Genomic DNA, 17,809 nt, shown 5'->3' with positions numbered 1-17,809 from the left:
CGCGCGGATCAGTCCCCACCCGCAAACCCACCTGGCCTCAGGCACACAGCGCGCACCCACGGATCCGCCACCCGCAGAAACCGGATCCGGGCGCACAGACACATGCGCCTGCGCCCACGCACCCTCAGCCACAAGGAAGCCCCTTTCCCAGCCAAAGCGGCAAGCGCACGCGCGCACACGGTGATTCACTCCTAGCCCTAGGCCCACCCAGTCCCTGGCGCTCACTAGGGTGCACGAGCAGCCCGGAGCCCCCGCTTTCCTCCTCCCGGCCTCGCCCGTCGGGGGGCGGGGCGCCGCTGGGGGCGGGTCCTGCGGCACCGCCCGGGAAGCTGCGCGAGGCTCGGCGGCAGCCGCCACATCCTCCTCCTCCTCTTCCTCCTCCTCCACTAGGTCCAACCGAGCGGAGCCGGGCGAGGGCCGAGCTGAGGGCCCCGTGGGCGCGGGTGGAGCGGGGCGCGGAGCCATGGCGCACCAGACGGGCATCCATGGTGAGGATGGATGGAGGGAGGGGAAGGGGGCCGGGGTCTCCGCTTGCGGCTGCGCTCCCTCTCGGACTCTCGGCCCCTCCCTCCTTCCCGACTAAGGCCCCAGGAAGCTTCCTCTTCTCTTTTATAGTCGCGGGTCGCCTGGGGTAGGCACATCTTAGGGGGAGGGGTACAGACTTGCTGTGCATAGCTGGGAGTGGTGTACATGTGCATACCTGAGGAGGGGGTATCTGTGTGCCCACCTGTGTGTCGTGTGTGTATATATGTTTGTCTGTATCTGGGTCCAGGTGGTGTTCATATTCTTGTCTGGGGGTGGGTGTACCTGAATGTGCACATCTGGAGGAGTGTACAGATAGGTGCACATGACTTGTGTGTTCAGTTCTGTGTATGCACATCTGGATGTGGCTGTTCTTGTGCACATGGAAACTCATTCATGCACAAGCACTCATGATGTTTGGATGGATGCTGTGTAGGTTGCATGGGACCATCTTTAGACATCAGTGTTTTTGTCTGTGGGTGTCTGTGCATGTGTGCGCAGTTTGGGCACATCTCAGTGGGCATTTGTTACCATGGATGCATGTTCCGGATCTCTGTGTATGGTTTGTATGGGCTTATGTATGTGTGTGGGGAGGGGTCCTGACCTTTGGCTCCTCCGGGGACCCTCACACATTCTGGTAGACTAGGCTGGGGAAAACTTGGTACTGGGCCCCCAAACTGGAATGGTGAGAGTCTCCAATCTGACCTTAACCTCTGACTTCTCTCCCATTTTCCACTCTGATCTCTTGAGCTGGTCCCAGCCAGGGTTGAGAAGTCCTAGCTCCAGGTTGGAGGCAGGGAAGAGGGTCCAGATATGGGATTTGTGGGGAGGGTCCCGGCCTTAGAGAATCCAGGCCAGTCTCCCCTTCCCTATGAAGCCTCTCTAGCACAGAGCATCACCACCCCTGCCCTGGGTTCCTTCCCAGACATGCTGGGAGAGAAGCAGTGGCCAAGAGCCAAGTGCCCTGACTCTACCTGGGCCTCAGTGTCCCCATCTGTCATGGCCTGGGAGTGCTGTGTGGCCTGGGGGTAAGGCCCAGGCTGCTTGCCCAGACAGTCTTGGTGGTTTGGCCATTAGCCATTCCTCCTACCATACTAGAATCCCCAGTCCATGTCTGCCAGCATCGACCCGCCTGACCGCCTGGATCCTGGCTTGTGGTTGTGGCCACTTAGTGCCTGGACTGCCCCAGAGGGCTTCCCTGGCCCGGCCCCCTTCCTAGCAGGATCAGAGAAGGCAGGGGCCTGGGTCAGTGCCCACCCCCTAGCAAGTGGGCCAGCCTTTCTCCTGAGGATCTGGAGGGGCAGGCTTCATGACTCAGCCCCACAGGAAGGAGTGGCCACTTGTCCCTTCCTTCCCCTTAACTGCTGCCTCCTCCAGCTAGGAGGGAAGAAAAGGCCCCCCTGTGGGCTGACAGGTCCTATGGCCAGGACCCTGCAGGTTTGCTCAGGGGAATCACCGGGGCAGGACCTGCAGCCCACCTTCTGCCTCTAAGCAGCTATTCTATCCCATTTCTGGCCTGGGGAGGTAGCAGGAGAGGTCACCCTGGACACGCAGGTGCCATCCCGGTGCTGGCCATAGGTGTGAATCAGCTGACCTCAGAGTGGGGCAGGGGAGTGGACTGTAACTTGAGGCTCATGGGGTGAGGGAGGCAAGGCAGCTGGAGTGAGGTACATGAATCTTTGATGCTAGAGGCTCAGGTATCCTGGGCCTGGCCTCTGGATTATTGATGGTGGCTGGGGAGGCATGGCTGGGGTGCAGATAGCTCTTTCTGCTCTTCCTTTGCTGGGGTGTCACTTTGCCTTGGCAACAGTAGGAGAGGCAGGCTAGCTTCTTCCCTGGGGCCACTTACTGGTTGCCCCTCCCAGAAGGTCTGAGCAGGTGGAGGGGCAGCTAAGCACAGCCTTCTCACCACACCCTCACTGTAGTAATACTTAATATTGTGAATTGTTATTGCTAGTGGCCCCACCACACTTTCTCCCATTTACTCCGCCCCACAGTTTTCTGGAATGTGGGGGTATTATCCCCATTTTAAAGATGAGATGGAGGCTCAGAAGCTAGGGGTCCTACAGCTAAGGCAGAAGTAGAGCCCCAGAGGCCAGGCTCTTTGTGGGGTTTGCAGCTGGGTAGCTCTATCTTGGCCCAGTAGGACTGTGTGTGTCCATCTGCTTACAACTCCACACCATGCGGTTCTGAACCCCAAGGACCTGTGGGCTCAGGCGGGCCCCTGACCACCCAGCCACCTTGGAGGGAGCTACACAACTTCTGTTCTCAGGTTCAGGGTCACCCTGTGTGTGGGGAGGGTACCTGAGGACATGACCAGAGCTTGTTTTTCTAAAGTCTCCCCCGCCCCTGAGCTGCCCTGACCAGTCCCTATAAATATTCTCTGACCTCAGTCCTCCAGCTGTGCTCTTGCCGGAGTTCTTGTGACCCCTGGTCAGCCTCAAGGTCACCTGGCCTGTCCCAGCTCACCAGGGGCACCTAATCAGGGCTCTTCCCCACTCAGCCCTTGCTGTCTCCATCTGAACCACTAGTGGGTCTGTACTTCCCATGATTCCCTACTTCTGACCTGTCCTCACTGCCACAGTCACTATCTTGCTTACTGGCTGTCATTTCCTAGTTCTGCAGCCCAGGAATGAAGATGGCATCTGTTTTGGGAGCTACACCTCCTCCAGGAAGCCTTCCCTACTGCCTGGGGACAGGAGACTAGTTGCCCCTTTGCAGGGTTGTGCTGTGGGTGAGGGTAGCTCTCGACATCAGCTAGCCTGTCTGACAGCTGGGTGTTCATGCTGGTGTGTGTATGTGTATACTTGTATGTCGTCTTGTCTGCATGCATGTCGTAGCCAAGTTCTATATTTGCCTGTCATTGTGTTTGTAGAACCTGAAAACTCTGCGTGTGATGCCATGTCTAAACGTGTCTATTTGTGTTTGACCGGCTGAGTATGTGTTCACATATGAGTGTGTGTATGCATTTGTGCTCCTCTCTTTCTGTGACAGTAATGTGTTTATATGTGAGTACCCACCAGCCACTCCTCGGAAGGAAGGTTGGGCAATCCTACTTCCGTAGTGATACTGCCTCAGAAACCCAAGGAGGGGTCGCTATGAGTCGGGGCCAACTTGATGGCAAACAACAACAACAACAACAACATTCATACATGTTGGATTGAATATGTATACGTGACGTGTGTGCGTGTTTTGATGGATATATTTGTGTTGGTGCACGTTGGAAGTGTTTATCCATGTGTTCCTGTGCCTGTGGATAAGGCAGAGCTGGGAATGTCCCAAGCCAGCCCAGTAGCAGGCCTTCCTGGGGGAAAGGGGAAAAGTGGGGGCATTCATTCTGGGCTGACCCAGCCTGTCCCAGAACCTGCCCTATCCTTACATGAGCTGGCCTATCCCCACCCACTCTGTCACTGAAGCTGTTCCAGACAGCAGGCCACCCGCCTGCCACCTCTGCTGGCTAAATTTGGGAGTTTATGTTTGGCAGTTGTCTCAGGTTCCTGGTCACATGGGTGACCATATTTAACCCGGGCTCCCAGCTCAGCCACCAGACCCCAGAGGACAGAGTGAGTTCACACGCACCCCTGCCCACTCTGCCTCCTCAGCCCCCACCATGTTTCTTGTTCTTGTAGCCACTGAGGAGCTGAAGGAGTTCTTTGCTAAGGCCCGAGCCGGCTCTGTCCGGCTCATCAAAGTCATCATTGAGGACGGTGAGTGCCCCCCTCCCCATGGGCTAGGGCACAGGGCTGGACCCAGCTTGTTCTTGGGGGGAGAGGGGTATTGGCCTCTGGCTCCCTCAGAACCTCAGTTTCTTCATCTGGGAATGAGGAGGTACGGGCACTTGCAGAGAACTTCATAGGAGAGTATGGGGGTCGGCATGATTATTACCCTTGTGACACAGGCCAGGAAGCTGGAGGTGGGGGTTTTGAGGGGAGCCCTATCTTGGGGTCCTGCCCAACCTCCCCAGACAAGTAGGTAGTGAGATGTTCCTCATCAGGACGCAGGGCTGGGCTGAGCAGAGGGCAGGGAATAAGTGAGGACAGGCAGCAAACAGCCAGGCGGGACTGCCCTTTGTGGCTCGTGCCACCCACCACCCTGTTTGCGGCTTGTAGGCTTGGCCTGGCTTAGCTGCTGGCCTGGGGGAACCCAAGGAGCCACCAGGGGCCCTGCCCTTGGGGAGTGCCCCACCAACAGGGATTAGGGGCTTGTACCCAGCTTGCTCCAAGAGCAGGACATGGGCATTCTAGGCTTGGCTAGGCCTTGGCCCAGACCTCGAGGACTGCACTCTCAAAACTCACTGCTGTTGAGTCAGATCTGACTCATAGTGACCCCTCCTTGGGTTTCCGAGGCAGTATCACTATGGAAGTAGACTGCCCAATCTTCCTTCCGAGGAGTGGCTGGTGGATTTGAACTGCCAGCCTTCTGGTTAGCAGGCAAATGCCTTAGGCACTATGCCACCAGAGCTCCTGAGGAAGAGATGGTCTCGTCTACCTGGCGGGGAGCAGCTGGTGGGTTTGAACTGCCAGCCTTGGGCTTGGCAGGCAACTGCCTTAGGCCCGAGGCCATCCCCTAGGGCCTGAGGACTGCACAGGAGGAGGGAATAGGATGCAGGGATGGGAGCTTGAACTGAGGCTGGAAGTAGGGAGGGTCTGAGGAGGCAGAGAATTAGACTGAGGTAGTGGTTTGAGGAAAGAGGACTCCTCCCCTCCTCTCTGTGCTGAGGTTCTGTGCTGGGAGCTTAGGGATACAGACTCTGAGACTGGGAGTGGGCTGGTTCCCCCATGGGTCCTTCCAGCCCAGCTGTGATAGGCCCTTTGTGGGGCTCCCCACGTGGGCTTGCTGTCCAGCTGACTTTCCACACTGAATTGACTCAATGCAATTTCCACCCAGTCACAGGATTTACCCTAGACTATTAGAGCCAAAGCTATGCTGGGCTTTGTCCAGGATCCTCAGATGCCCACAGGGTCGGGCAGGGCTCATTGTGATGGGTCTGGGTGGCGGACCACAACCCTTCACCTTAACCCAGCTGGTTCATTCTATTGACTCCAGTCCTTACTCCTCCCTGTTGCTCCCCCAGATAAGACATCCCTGCGGATTTAAAGCAGGTGGTATCTCTAGGTGGGTTTTTACTTCAGTTCTGCATTGTGGTTATTGGGGCACCTGAAAGTAGACAAGAGGGTCCAGACCTCACTGGTAGTGACCCCTGCCCATGTCCAGCTGATGTGGCCTCAGGCGTATGGCCCAGTATGACCAGAGCTCCTGGTTTTTCTAGAGAAGGCATGAATACCACTTCTTATGTCACATTTTCCAGTTTGAAAATGTTGGCAACAAATTAAACAATGTTGTCAACTCACGCTAACTACTGATTTTTAGCCCTGATCTGACCTGAGTTCTTGGGAGGGCAGGCAGGGAGGCTGAGGCCTGAAGAGAGGCAGCTGAGCTACTCCGCCTGGCGTGATGAAGTTCTTGGGGCTGGTGGTTCAGGTGCCAGGACACCCTGGCAAGGCTTTGATTGGGCACTTGGCCAGCTTTTCCTCTATAATCTGTGCAGGGCTGGTGTTTGGTACCCTGCAGGCATGAGCTGATAGGCCCAGTTCTGGCTTAACCAGTCCCTGACACTTACACCTCACTCAGCCACTCTGTACCCCACAGGGAGGTGGCAGGCCTATTGGCCCCAGGCATTCAGAGGTCAGTCGCTTTTGCTTTGTCACTATTTAGGGAGGGGACTACAGCTGGCAGAGTAGCAGCAGGATTCCTGTTTATACAGAGAGGAAAATCCCACACCCTCTTTCTTAGATATATCTGCAGTCCCTTGTGGCCTGAGGCTGTGACACTACCTCTGCACATTTGTTCCGAGAGGGGTGGGCTGGTTGATCGCCTGAGCCCCTAGACTGAGGGAAGAGGGGAACGGGAGGTGGAACAGTGATTGAATGCGGAGCAGCTGTGCTGGCAGGATAGGATCGAAGTGGGCAGCCTGCTGTGTGGGTGTCTGTAGGGGCCGAAGTATCAGCGGCTATGGGCCATGGCCGTGTCTTCATGAGGTTGTCTGTGTTGGGTGGACTGTGGGCATATTCTCATAGCCATTTCTGTACACATATCTATGGGTATATGCTGGTGGTATGTAAAGGAAGCAGCTTCTAGCTGGCAGCTTTGTGCTCTTATTTGTTGATTCACTCACTCACTGATTCAGTGATGTAGCATTTTGCTTCAGGGACATGGGAGCTCCAGGGGAAGGTGGGATGGAGTGGCTGGCAAGTCAGGAGGCCATGTCTAGAGGTGGAAGTGGGAGATGGCCGCTCCTTGGCTCACCCGGCCTCTGTCCCTAGAGCAGCTCATGCTGGGCGCCTCGCGGGATCTGGCGGGTGGCTGGGACCAGGACTATGACAGGTCTGTGCTGCCACTGCTGGACGCCCAACAGCCCTGCTACCTACTTTACCGCCTCGACTCACAGAACGCCCAGGGCTTCGAGTGGCTCTTCCTCGCCTGGTCACCTGACAATTCCCCTGTGAGTCTGAGGGACCCCTGGCCAGCCCCAAGGTCAGGGCTGGGGAGGGCTGCATCCAAGGGGAGAGACAAGGCCCTGTCCTGGTGGATCTAAGAGGGAACAGAGTCTGAGGGATAAGGCCCTGGAAAGCAGAGGGTGGGTCTGAGCAAGTGCTCCCCCTGCTGGCCAGAGCTGGCCCTGCTGCCCCCTCCCTTCCTCACTGCACCCTCTGCTGAGTGTGTGGCCACAATGAGCTGGCCATGTTCCCACCTAGAGACTGCTGCCCTAAGGGATCTCACAACCTTCCCCCTTTTCAGGTACGGCTGAAGATGCTATATGCAGCCACACGGGCCACAGTGAAGAAGGAGTTTGGGGGTGGCCACATCAAGGATGAGCTCTTTGGGACTGTGAAGGTAGCCCTTGTGCCTGCCTCTCCTCCCCCAGACCCTGGGTGGGGCAAACCCCACCAGGTGGGGACCAGCCCTACCAGGTGGGATCACAGACCATAGAGTATGGGGTGTTGTGCAAGGCACAGAGCAAGTCAGTGCCAAGCTTAGTGCATGATGGGAGAGTCCAGGGGCTGCAAGCTGAGATTCTTCTAGAGGTGCCCATATATGCCTCTTCATCCCCCGGCCAGGACGACCTCTCCTTTGCTGGGTACCAGAAGCATCTGTCATCCTGTGCAGCACCCGCCCCGCTGACCTCAGCCGAGAGAGAGCTCCAGCAGATCCGTATCAACGAGGTGGGTGCTCTAGGCAAGGTGGCAGGAATCCCAGCCAGAGACCTTTAAGGCCACATCAGGCCCCTGCTGGCCAAGCCTGTGCTCCCTGCCCCTGGCTGTCCCTGGTGCTGGCAGGCAGGGGCCTCACTCACCTTTCCCATCCCCCCCAGGTGAAGACAGAGATCAGTGTGGAGAGCAAGCACCAGACCCTTCAGGGCCTCGCCTTCCCCCTGCAGCCTGCAGCTCAGCGGGCACTACAGCAGCTCAAGCAGAAGATGATCAACTACATCCAGCTGGTGGGCACCCAGTCCCTGCCCCAGCATACACAGGCACAGTGTGCCCCACCCCTGCACCCCAGCCCATGCATGTGCACATGTGCAGACAGTCCGCAGTCTGCCACATCAGCTCAGCCGTTTACTCTTGGGAGCACACTGTACCTGTTTTGGGTCCCTCTTTGTGTATAGATGGTATGAACTATATTTCTTGCTCACACATGGACCCACCTGTGTGCACACTGCCCACGTCCCACCTGTCCACACTGCACATGCATTCCCTCTGGGTTCATGTTGAACCCCTCAGCTCTGAGCCCCTCTCTTCTCCTAGACTCCTTCTATAGCCCCCTTGACCACGCTTCTCTCAGGCAGGGCTCCTTTGCCCCACTGATGCAGGTATAACCTCTTAAACAGAAAGGCCCCTTCAGGCAGAATGAATGGCTCCTCCCTTCCAAGGGGAGGCCATCTGCACTGTTCTGCCCATCCTTTTGGTGAGAGGTCCCCTTCTAGCACAGCCTTCAAAGGGGCAGGGTTGGGGCTGGGCCCAGGAGTGCTCTCTTCACAGGGACCCTCACAGAGAGAGTCCTGGGAGATGGACACATGCTGGGTCCACCCTGGCCCTTGCCTGCCAGCCAAGCCCACTTCAAGGGTTCCTGTTGGGTGGAGGGGTTGTGAACCACCCCCTCACCGGGTACCCTGACATGTCCCCCTGGCACTTGGCAGAAATTGGACCTAGAACGGGAGACGATTGAGCTGGTGCACACGGAGCCCACGGACGTGGCCCAGCTGCCTTCACGGGTGCCCCGAGATGCTGCTCGTTACCACTTCTTCCTCTATAAGCATACCCACGAGGGTGATCCACTTGAGTCTGTGGGTGAGTAGCTATGCCAGGGCCCCTAAACCTGACTGGGTAGGAGCAGCGCTGGCCTACAGCTGGGTAGGCTTGCTGTTGAAGGCATCAGCAGGTGTCCAGGCTTGTGTAGCCTCACCTCCACACCTCTTCCCCAGTGTTCATCTACTCGATGCCGGGCTACAAGTGCAGCATCAAGGAGCGCATGCTCTATTCCAGCTGTAAGAGCCGCCTCCTGGACTCTGTGGAGCAGGACTTCCAGCTGGAGATCTCCAAAAAGGTGGGTACCCATCTCCCAGGGCCAGTCTTCCAGGGCTCCCCACCCATCGTCTGCACGGGGCCTTGGGAGTCCTGTGGTGGCAGCAGAGTCTGATTGCCACATTGGATGGATGGGGAAACCAAGACCCAGGGGTGCCATGCTTTGCCCAAGGTGGCCCAGCTGATGAGTGACATGGACAAGCCCCAGCCACCCATGCGCTCTCCTGCCCTTGGGTCTAGAGGGTGAGTAGGGGTGCCTCAGGCATGCAGGGCAACAGGCCCTGGGCTCTGTGTTCCTGGAGGTAACTTTCCAGCTGGGGATCTTGGAGGAGACCTCTGGTCTGGGGTATGAGGTACTGAAGGGGTGACTTTGGCTCTACCCCGCACAGATTGAGATTGGCGATGGGGCAGAGCTGACGGCCGAGTTCCTGTACGATGAGGTGCACCCCAAGCAACATGCCTTCAAGCAGGCCTTCGCCAAGCCCAGGGGCCCTGGAGGCAAGCGGGGCCACAAGCGCCTCATCCGTGGCCCCGGCGAGAATGGTGATGACAGCTAGGGGGTGGAACTGACCAGGCTGCCATGTGGACTGGGGGCCATCCACCCCACTGCTCCCTGCCACCTCCCTCCTTCAGCCTGGCCTCCTAGGGACGGTTGCTTCCCTTGGGGCAGAGGGGGCTAGTGGCTGAACACCCCCTGTAGCTTCTGAGGGCTTCTGGGCTGGCATTTTGTGACGTCCCCTATTGTTGTCCCTGCCTCTCATCCATGTGCCCAGGGATCTGGGTTTCCTACCTGGCTGCTCAAGAGGGTTGAGTGGGGGCACCTCGCATGACCCCAACCCTCAGAAACCGAGACCAGGATCCTAGAAGCTTTTGGCCACAAGGGGTGGGGTCTGTTGGGGCTGGAGCAGAAGATCACTGCAGGACAAGATGGGTGAATGCTGTATTTTCTAAAGAATAAAATATTTTTAAATCAACACCTGAGATCGTGTCTAGGCACTGGGAATGGGGAGGCCATGTGTGTGTCTTAGCACAGAGGGGCTATCAGCCTAGTAGCCCTCCCCCAGCTGTGGGTGTAAGGGGGAGTCTGTGTCCATGTGTGAGAAAGGGTGCAGGCTTATGTGGGTCCCCTGTTGATAGGAGCCTGGCCTAGGAGGCAGGCACACCTCTGCTGGGATATAGGGTCTAGATATACTAGTTTTCCTGTGGCTGCTACAACAACAAACTTAGCGGCTTTACAACAACACAAATTTATACAGTTCTGGGGGCCAGAAGTCTGAAATGAACCGTAAACTAAAAACCAAAGTCATTGCCATTGAGTCAGTTCTGACTCAGCAACTGCCATTGGGTTTCTGAGGCTGTAAATCTTTAAGGAAGTAGATTGCCCTGTCTTCCTTCAGCAGAGTGGCGGGTAGGGTTGAAGTGCTGATCTGGTTAGCAAAATGCCTTATCCACTGCACCACCAGAGCTCCCTGAAGTGTTAAAGTGTTGGCAGGGCTGATTCCTTGCAGAGGCCAGAAGGTCCCTTCTGGAGATAATCTATTTCCTTGCCTTTTCTGGCTTCTGGAAGCTGCCTGTAGTCCTTGGCTTGTGGCCCCTACCTGTGTGCAAGGCCAGTGGCACATCTCTCTGACTCATCGTCCCTCTGCTGTCATCACATGCCTGCCTTCTGTCAAATCTTCCTCTGCCTCCCTCTTGAAAGGACACTTGTGATGACATTTAAACCCCACCCAGATAATCCTGGATAATCTTTCCATCTCAAGATCCTTAACTGAATCTGCAGAGTCCCTTCTACTGTGGAAGGTAGCATGTTCCCAGGTTCTGGGGATGAGGTCCTGGGTAGCTATGGGGCATTTTTCAGCTGACCATTCTGGGAATGGAAGGGCTTGGTCTCTAGGTTTCCCAGTTGAGGGGCTGGGGTGTGTCTCTGGACATACTATGTTGCCTTTCAGCTCATCAGCCCTCTTTTAGGTACCTTCTTTCCTATCCCCAAGGGAGGCAGAGTTGCTGCTGGGGAGTGAGGAGAGGAGGCTACTGGGTCCTTGTTTTCAACCACAGACTCTGAGAAAGCCCGGGCTTCAGCAGCAACCAGAGCCTCAGGCTGTACCTCTAATAAATAGGTAGAAGTCTCCCATCCCAAGGTAGGAAGGAGTGGGGACATGAGGGATTGACAGTTTAGCTGTTGGATGGATGTCACCCTTTTGCCTGGGAGGTTGGCCTGGGCAGGGGCTCAGCTCAGTGTCCCATCCCTGGGGCCTTTCTCAGCCCCTGCTAAAGCCCTTAGGATTATAGGGAGGAGAACTGGGACCCTGGCCATGACCCAGAGACAGAGAAGGTCTGTCCTTGCCCATTTCAAACACTGGTTCCCAGCTATTGATGCCAGACTGCTGAGCCACTCGGACCTGTGAGCCAGCTGGATACTTGGCCCATTGAAGTTTTCTTGCCATGACATTCACCCAGAGCAGGCATTGCATGTGCCCTGCCTCCTCCCAGCAGAGACCACATTTGTTTCTCTATTCATTCATTCATTCCCTCACTCAGACACCCTCTCTGTGCCTGTCCAGAGCTTAATGCTGGAGACCCATTGACTCCACGTCTTGAACACCCACCATGTGCCAAGCACTGTGCTGGGTCTTGGGGATGCAGACAAAAGACCCCTGCTCTTGAGAAGATGCCATTACAGCAGGGGAGTAAGACAATATACAGTGAGCCGTGAAAAATCCGTGATGTGTGTTAGCAGGTGAAACCTGTTCTGAAGAAGGACAAAGAGCAGGTGAAGGGGGCTCAGGAGTGCTGGGTCCAGGGTGGGAGGTTTTTGAGGGTCCAGGAAGCCCTCCTTGAGACTTATAGGAGGCAAAGGAGGTGCCATGCAATTATCTGGTAGAAGAGCTTCCAGGCAGAGAATAGCATGTTCAAAGGCCCTGAGGCGGGGGTATTCAAGCATCTGAGGATACCTTTGTGACTGGACACTGGGTAGGGAGGTAGGATGGGGTGGAGCCAGTTGCAGAAGGCCCTGTTGGCCATATGGGCTGTGGGCTGTGGCTGTGACTCTGAACAGATTCCTGCAGGGTCTGAGCAGAGGAAGGATGTGATGTGACTTAGGTTTTCACAGGTCCCTCCAGAGCCCAAATGAGAGTAGACGCTGGGGCATGAGAGCAGCAGCTGAGCAACCAATGAGGAGGTGACAACGCTAGTCCAGGTGAGAGGTGATGGTGGCTCAGCCCAGGCTATGGACACGGAGGTGGTGGGCTGTGGGGAGATTCAGGCAGATTTTGAAGGAGGAGCCAGCATGACTTGCTGAGGGGTCCCATGTCACCCTGGGACTTTGGGCCTGACAGACTGAGTTCCAGACACCTGGGTGGGAAGGAACAGATTAGGGGATCAGTCAGAGGGTCCCAGTGGTCCTGCTGGGGGCTGGCCTTCAAGGAGCCCTGCCTGGGGGATGGGATGTGCTGTGATGGGGACCTGGAGGTGCTGAACTAATATAGGAGAAGGCCCTGTTCCCAGAGGAGGTGCTGTGTGGTAGAGTGAAGGCAATGGAGGGCTCGGATCCCCCAGTCTCCTGCTGACACTTTCAGCATCCGCATACCCCAGTGTGCTCCACGGGGACAGGTGTCGGTGCCCCTGTTATGAGAGGACCAGCTGTGGGACAGGAGTTGAGGGGCCTGAAGGGGCTGAGGTGAAAGATTCTCCTTGCAGTGTGGGAAGGACTTTGGCTTGGTTTCAGAACGCCCAGCCCAGAAAAATGGAAGAATTCCAATTTTTCACTGAGTTTGGACTGGATCTGGGCCTCTTTCCCCCAGGTCCCTTGGAAGACAGGTGTGAAGTCCCCATAGGATTCTTAGAAGGGGCAGGTGAAAGGCCAGTGCTCTGAGGGACGAGTGGAAAGAGGAAGGAGTGAAAAGGTATCTGCCATCTGGCTATGCAAATAGTGTCTGACTCATGCAACCCCCGCCCCCTGCCCTTGCCAAGCATGAGATGGGCCCACAGGGAACCTGTTCTTCCTTCGACAAAAGGCTTCTTGGAGGTCTCCTTCCCCCTATTCCATCCCCACTTTGCTGGGTAGAAGAAGGGTGGTTTTCCCAGCTCTCTGGCTGGGGCTCCAGGCTTGGAGTAGAGGCAGGGGGAGGGGGCTTCCAGGCTGTTATGAAATTCTCACTTCCTTTTTCTCTGAGCTGCTGCTGCTGGGAGAAGGGACCCTGAACTCTAAGTCCAGTCTGCCTGCTGACCCTCCGGAGAAGCCCCAGTGGCCCGTCATGGTAGGAGAGCAGACTCAGCACCTGGAAGGGAACAGCCTGGCAAATGGTGTGAAGGGCGGTGGGTGGGCTTGGGAGCTGCAGGCAACAGTGAAAGGGCCTGTCTGTCACCGCTGTTGCCCTGGGGACACAAAACCCTGGAGACATTAAAGCAGAAGCCCTGCTCTGAGCAGCGAGATCCAAACCCTTGCGTGGATGGGGAAACTGAGACCCAAAGCTGCAGTCAGTGGTGGAGCTGAGGCTACAAGCCAAAGTCCTGATGCCCAGGGCTGGGTTCTGACCGTCACTTTGCTGCCCACCCTTCCCCTTTGATCTGTTCTGACTCACCAGATTGAGTGTGCCTGCATTGGGACAGGTGAGGCGGGCAGAAAGTGAAAGCTGGGCTGGCCTAGGCAAGGAACCCAGGCATAGTAGCCCATCGGGGGCACAGCATGGAACCTTCACTGTTGCCTGGATTTCGGCCAAAGTGAGACAGAGAAATGGGGGATACTGGCAGAGGGAACAGGGTATTTTTCAGGGTGTCGAGAGGGTAGGGGCCAGATGTTACCTTGCTCAGGAGGACAGAGAAATGACCTCTGAGGAGAGAAAGGGAAAAGTTGGACCACCTCACCCAGTTCTCCTGTGTAGCTGGTGTTGAGTTATGATGGAAAGTTCTAAATTGTCAGGCTGAATTCCAGGTCTGAATTCTGAGTCCAAATTCTGAGTCAAAGGCTGGTTCTGAGACCAAGTCCAGGTTCTCAGAAATTCTACAGCCAAGTTCCCCTGTGTGCCTTGGGGAGTAGGATGGGGGCTGGTGGAGAGGGTCATCTCGGGAGGTCTCGAAGAAGAGGGGTTTGGGCCCCTCCTGCAGGACCCCTGGGAAGTGGGGCATGTGCAAGTGGGACTGGGGACGTACACTCACATAGTCTCCCACCCCCAGGGCCCCTGCCACAGCACCTTGCACCCCTTGTCTCTCCTGGTGAAGGCCTCAGCGCTGGCTGTGGCACTGGCCCTGGGCACCCTACCTGCCTTCCTGCCCTGTGAGCTCCAGCCCCATGGCCTCGTGAACTGCAACTGGCTATTCCTGAAGTCTGTGCCCCGCTTCACTGTGGCAGCACCCCGTGGCAATATCACCAGCCTGTCCCTGCGCTCCAACCGCATCCACCACCTCCATAACTCTGACTTCGCCCACCTGCCCAACCTGCGGCGTCTCGACCTGAAGTGGAATTGCCCGCCAGCCAGCCTCAACCCCATGCACTTCTCCTGCCACATGACCATCGAGCGGGGCACCTTCCTGGCTGTGCCCACTCTGGAGGAGCTGAACCTGAGCTACAATAGCATCAGAACTGTGCCTGCCCTCCCCAGCTCCCTCGTATCCCTGTCCCTGAGCCGCACCAACATCCTGGCACTCGACCCTACCACCTTTGCTGGCCTACAGTCCCTGCGCTTCCTGTTCATGGACGGTAACTGCTACTACAAGAACCCCTGTGTAGAGGCCCTGAGGGTGGCCCCGGGTGCCCTCTTTGGCCTGGGCAAGCTCACCCATCTGTCGCTCAAGTACAACAACCTCACGGCTGTGCCCCAAAGCCTGCCTCCCAGTCTGGAGTCCCTGCTGTTGTCCTATAACCACATTATCAGCCTGGCACCTGGGGACCTGGCCAACTTGACTGCCCTACGTGTACTGGACTTGGGTGGGAACTGCCGCCGCTGTGACCATGCCCGCAACCCCTGCAGGGAGTGCCCACATGGCTTCCCCCGGCTGCACCCAGATGCTTTCAGCCACCTGAGCCGCCTCGAAGGCCTGGTGTTGAAGGACAGTTCTCTATACAGCCTGAATGCCACTTGGTTCCATGGTCTGGGCAACCTTACCGTGCTGGACCTGAGTGAGAACTTCCTCTACAACTGCATCACCAAAACCATGGCCTTCAAAAGCCTGACACGGCTGCGCAAACTCAACCTGTCCTTCAACTACCACAAGAAGGTGTCCTTTGCCCACCTGCACCTGGCATCCTCCTTTGGCAGCCTGATTTCCTTGCAGGAGCTGGACATGCATGGCATCTTCTTCCGCTCGCTCAGTGAGACCACACTCCACCCTCTGGCCCGTCTGCCCATGCTCAGGAGTCTTCGTCTGCAGATGAATTTCATCAATCAGGCTCAGCTGGGAATCTTTGGGGCCTTCCCCAGCCTGAAGTATGTGGACCTTTCAGACAACCGCATCAGCGGAGCCACAAAGTTGGCGGCCAGCACCGGGGAGGTAGATGGTGGGCAGAAGGTATGGATGCAGTCTAGGAATCTTGCTCCAGCCCCACTGGACCCTCTCAGCAAAGAGGACTTCATGCCAAACTGCAAAAACCTCACCTTTACCTTGGACCTGTCACGGAATAACCTGGTGACAGTCCAGCCTGAGATGTTTGCCCAGCTCTCGCGCCTCCAGTGCCTGCGCCTAAGCTACAACAGCATTGCACAGGCAGTCAACGGCTCGCAGTTCGTGCCACTGACCAGCCTGCGGGTGCTGGACTTGTCCCATAACAAGCTGGACCTGTACCACGGGCACTCGTTCACTGAACTGCCGCAACTAGAGGCCCTGGACCTCAGCTACAACAGCCAGCCCTTCAGCATGCAGGGCATAGGCCACAACCTTAGCTTTGTGGCCCACCTGCCTGCCTTGCGCTACCTCAGCCTGGCACACAACAACATCGACAGTCGAGTGTCCCAGCAGCTCTGCAGCAGGTCGCTGCTGGCCTTGGATTTCAGTGGTAACACTCTGAGCCGTATGTGGGCCGAGGGAGACCTCTATCTCCACTTCTTCAAAGACCTGCAACGCCTGGAGTGGCTGGACCTGTCCCAGAATCGCCTGCGTGCACTTGTGCCCCGCACCCTGGATAAGCTCCCCAAGACCTTACGGCTGCTGCGACTTCGTGGAAATCACTTGGCCTTCTTCAACTGGAGCAACCTGGCCCTCCTGCCCAACCTAGAAGTGCTGGACCTGGCGAGAAATCAGCTGAAGACCCTGACTAACAGCAGCCTGCCTGATGGCACAAGGCTCCAGCGGCTGGACCTCAGCAGCAACAGCATCAGCCTGGTGGCACCTGGCTTCTTTGCCCGGGCCAAAAAGCTACATGAGCTCAACCTCAGTGCCAACGCCCTTAAGACGGTGGACCCCTCCTGGTTTGGGCTCTGGGCAGGTACCCTGAAGGTACTGGATGTGAGCGGCAACCCTCTCCACTGTGCCTGTGGGGCGGTCTTTGTGGACTTTCTGCTGGAGGTGCAGGCCGCTGTGCCGGGTCTGCCCAGCCATGTGAGGTGTGGCAGCCCAGGCCAGCTGCAGGACCAAAGCATTTTTGCACAGGATCTGCGCCTCTGCCTGGACGAGGCCCTCTCCTGGGACTGCTTTGGCCTCTCACTGCTAGCAGTGGCCCTGGGCCTGGCTGTGCCCCTGCTGCACCACCTCTGTGGCTGGGACCTCTGGTACTGCTTCCACCTGTGTCTGACCTGGCTTCCCCAGTGGGGGCGGCAGCAGGGCGGAGATGGCCTGCCCTACGATGCCTTTGTGGTCTTCGACAAGGCACAGGGCGAGGTGGCTGATTGGGTGTACAACGAGCTGCGGGTGTGGCTGGAGGAACGCCGCGGGCACAGGGCACTGCGCCTGTGTCTGGAGGAACGGGACTGGTTGCCTGGCAAGACGCTCTTTGAGAACCTGTGGGCCTCGGTCTACAGCAGCCACAAGATGCTGTTTGTGCTGGCCCACACTGACCGCATCAGCGGCCTCTTGCGGGCCAGCTTCCTGCTGGCCCAACAGCGCCTGCTGGAGGACCGGAAAGACGTGGTGGTGCTAGTGATCCTGCGCCCCGATGTTCACCGCTCCCGCTATGTGCGGCTGCGCCAGCGCCTCTGCCGCCAGAGTGTCCTCTTCTGGCCCCACCAGCCCAGCGGCCAGGGCAGCTTCTGGGCCCAGCTGGGTGTGGCCCTGACCAGGGACAATGGCCACTTTTATAATAGGAACTTCTGCCAGGGACCTACAGCTGAATAACCTCAAGCATGAGGGCCAACTCTGGGCACATCCCGACCTCCATGCTCAAACTCTCCTCTTTGTCTGTGTTGCCCTCACCTGCCTCACACTGCAATTCTGCTGTCCTGACTCCCCTAAGCCCTCACACCTAGCATATAGCTGGCATTCAATAAATCCTACTGGAAGGCCAGGCAGCTAATCATTCCTGAGTTCACTGGAGATATCAGGGGAGGAAGGGAGAATTGAGCTGCTTTGAGGACTATCACCAAGAAAGGCAGAGTATTCAGGCTGTAGCCTACAGGAGAGGGGGCTGCTAAAGGCAGGTTTGTTTGTTCACAGGCATCTTTTCAGGGGAGTCCCAGGATGGTCCCTGAATGTGGTCTTGGTCTTTGTCAGAGAGCAGGGATGGGTCTCCTGCCCCTTCCAGCCTCTCCCCACGTGCCTTGGCTCAAGCCTCTGCTGTG

At 57.0% G+C, this 17,809-nt stretch overlaps 1 protein-coding gene across 1 annotated transcript; it reads left to right on the top strand.

The window, feature by feature from the left end:
• Positions 1–463: 463 nt before the first annotated feature.
• On the top strand, positions 464–17,366 carry TLR9 (toll like receptor 9). Its single transcript, XM_007952045.2, has 9 exons — positions 464–488; positions 4,152–4,229; positions 6,846–7,024; positions 7,321–7,416; positions 7,641–7,745; positions 7,895–8,020; positions 8,720–8,870; positions 9,005–9,126; positions 14,277–17,366. The coding sequence occupies exons 1-9, from the start codon at positions 464–466 to the stop codon at positions 17,364–17,366; spliced, it is 3,972 nt and encodes a 1,323-aa protein (XP_007950236.2).
• The last annotated feature ends 443 nt before the right edge of the window (positions 17,367–17,809 follow it).

Source organism: Orycteropus afer, unplaced genomic scaffold, assembly GCF_000298275.1.
Source record: "Orycteropus afer afer isolate SDZICR_OR568_19922 unplaced genomic scaffold, OryAfe1.0 scaffold00323, whole genome shotgun sequence".
Classification (NCBI taxonomy): Eukaryota; Metazoa; Chordata; class Mammalia; order Tubulidentata; family Orycteropodidae; genus Orycteropus; species Orycteropus afer.
Note: the sequence above shows the minus strand (reverse complement) of the source record. Positions and strands in the feature narration are given on the sequence as shown.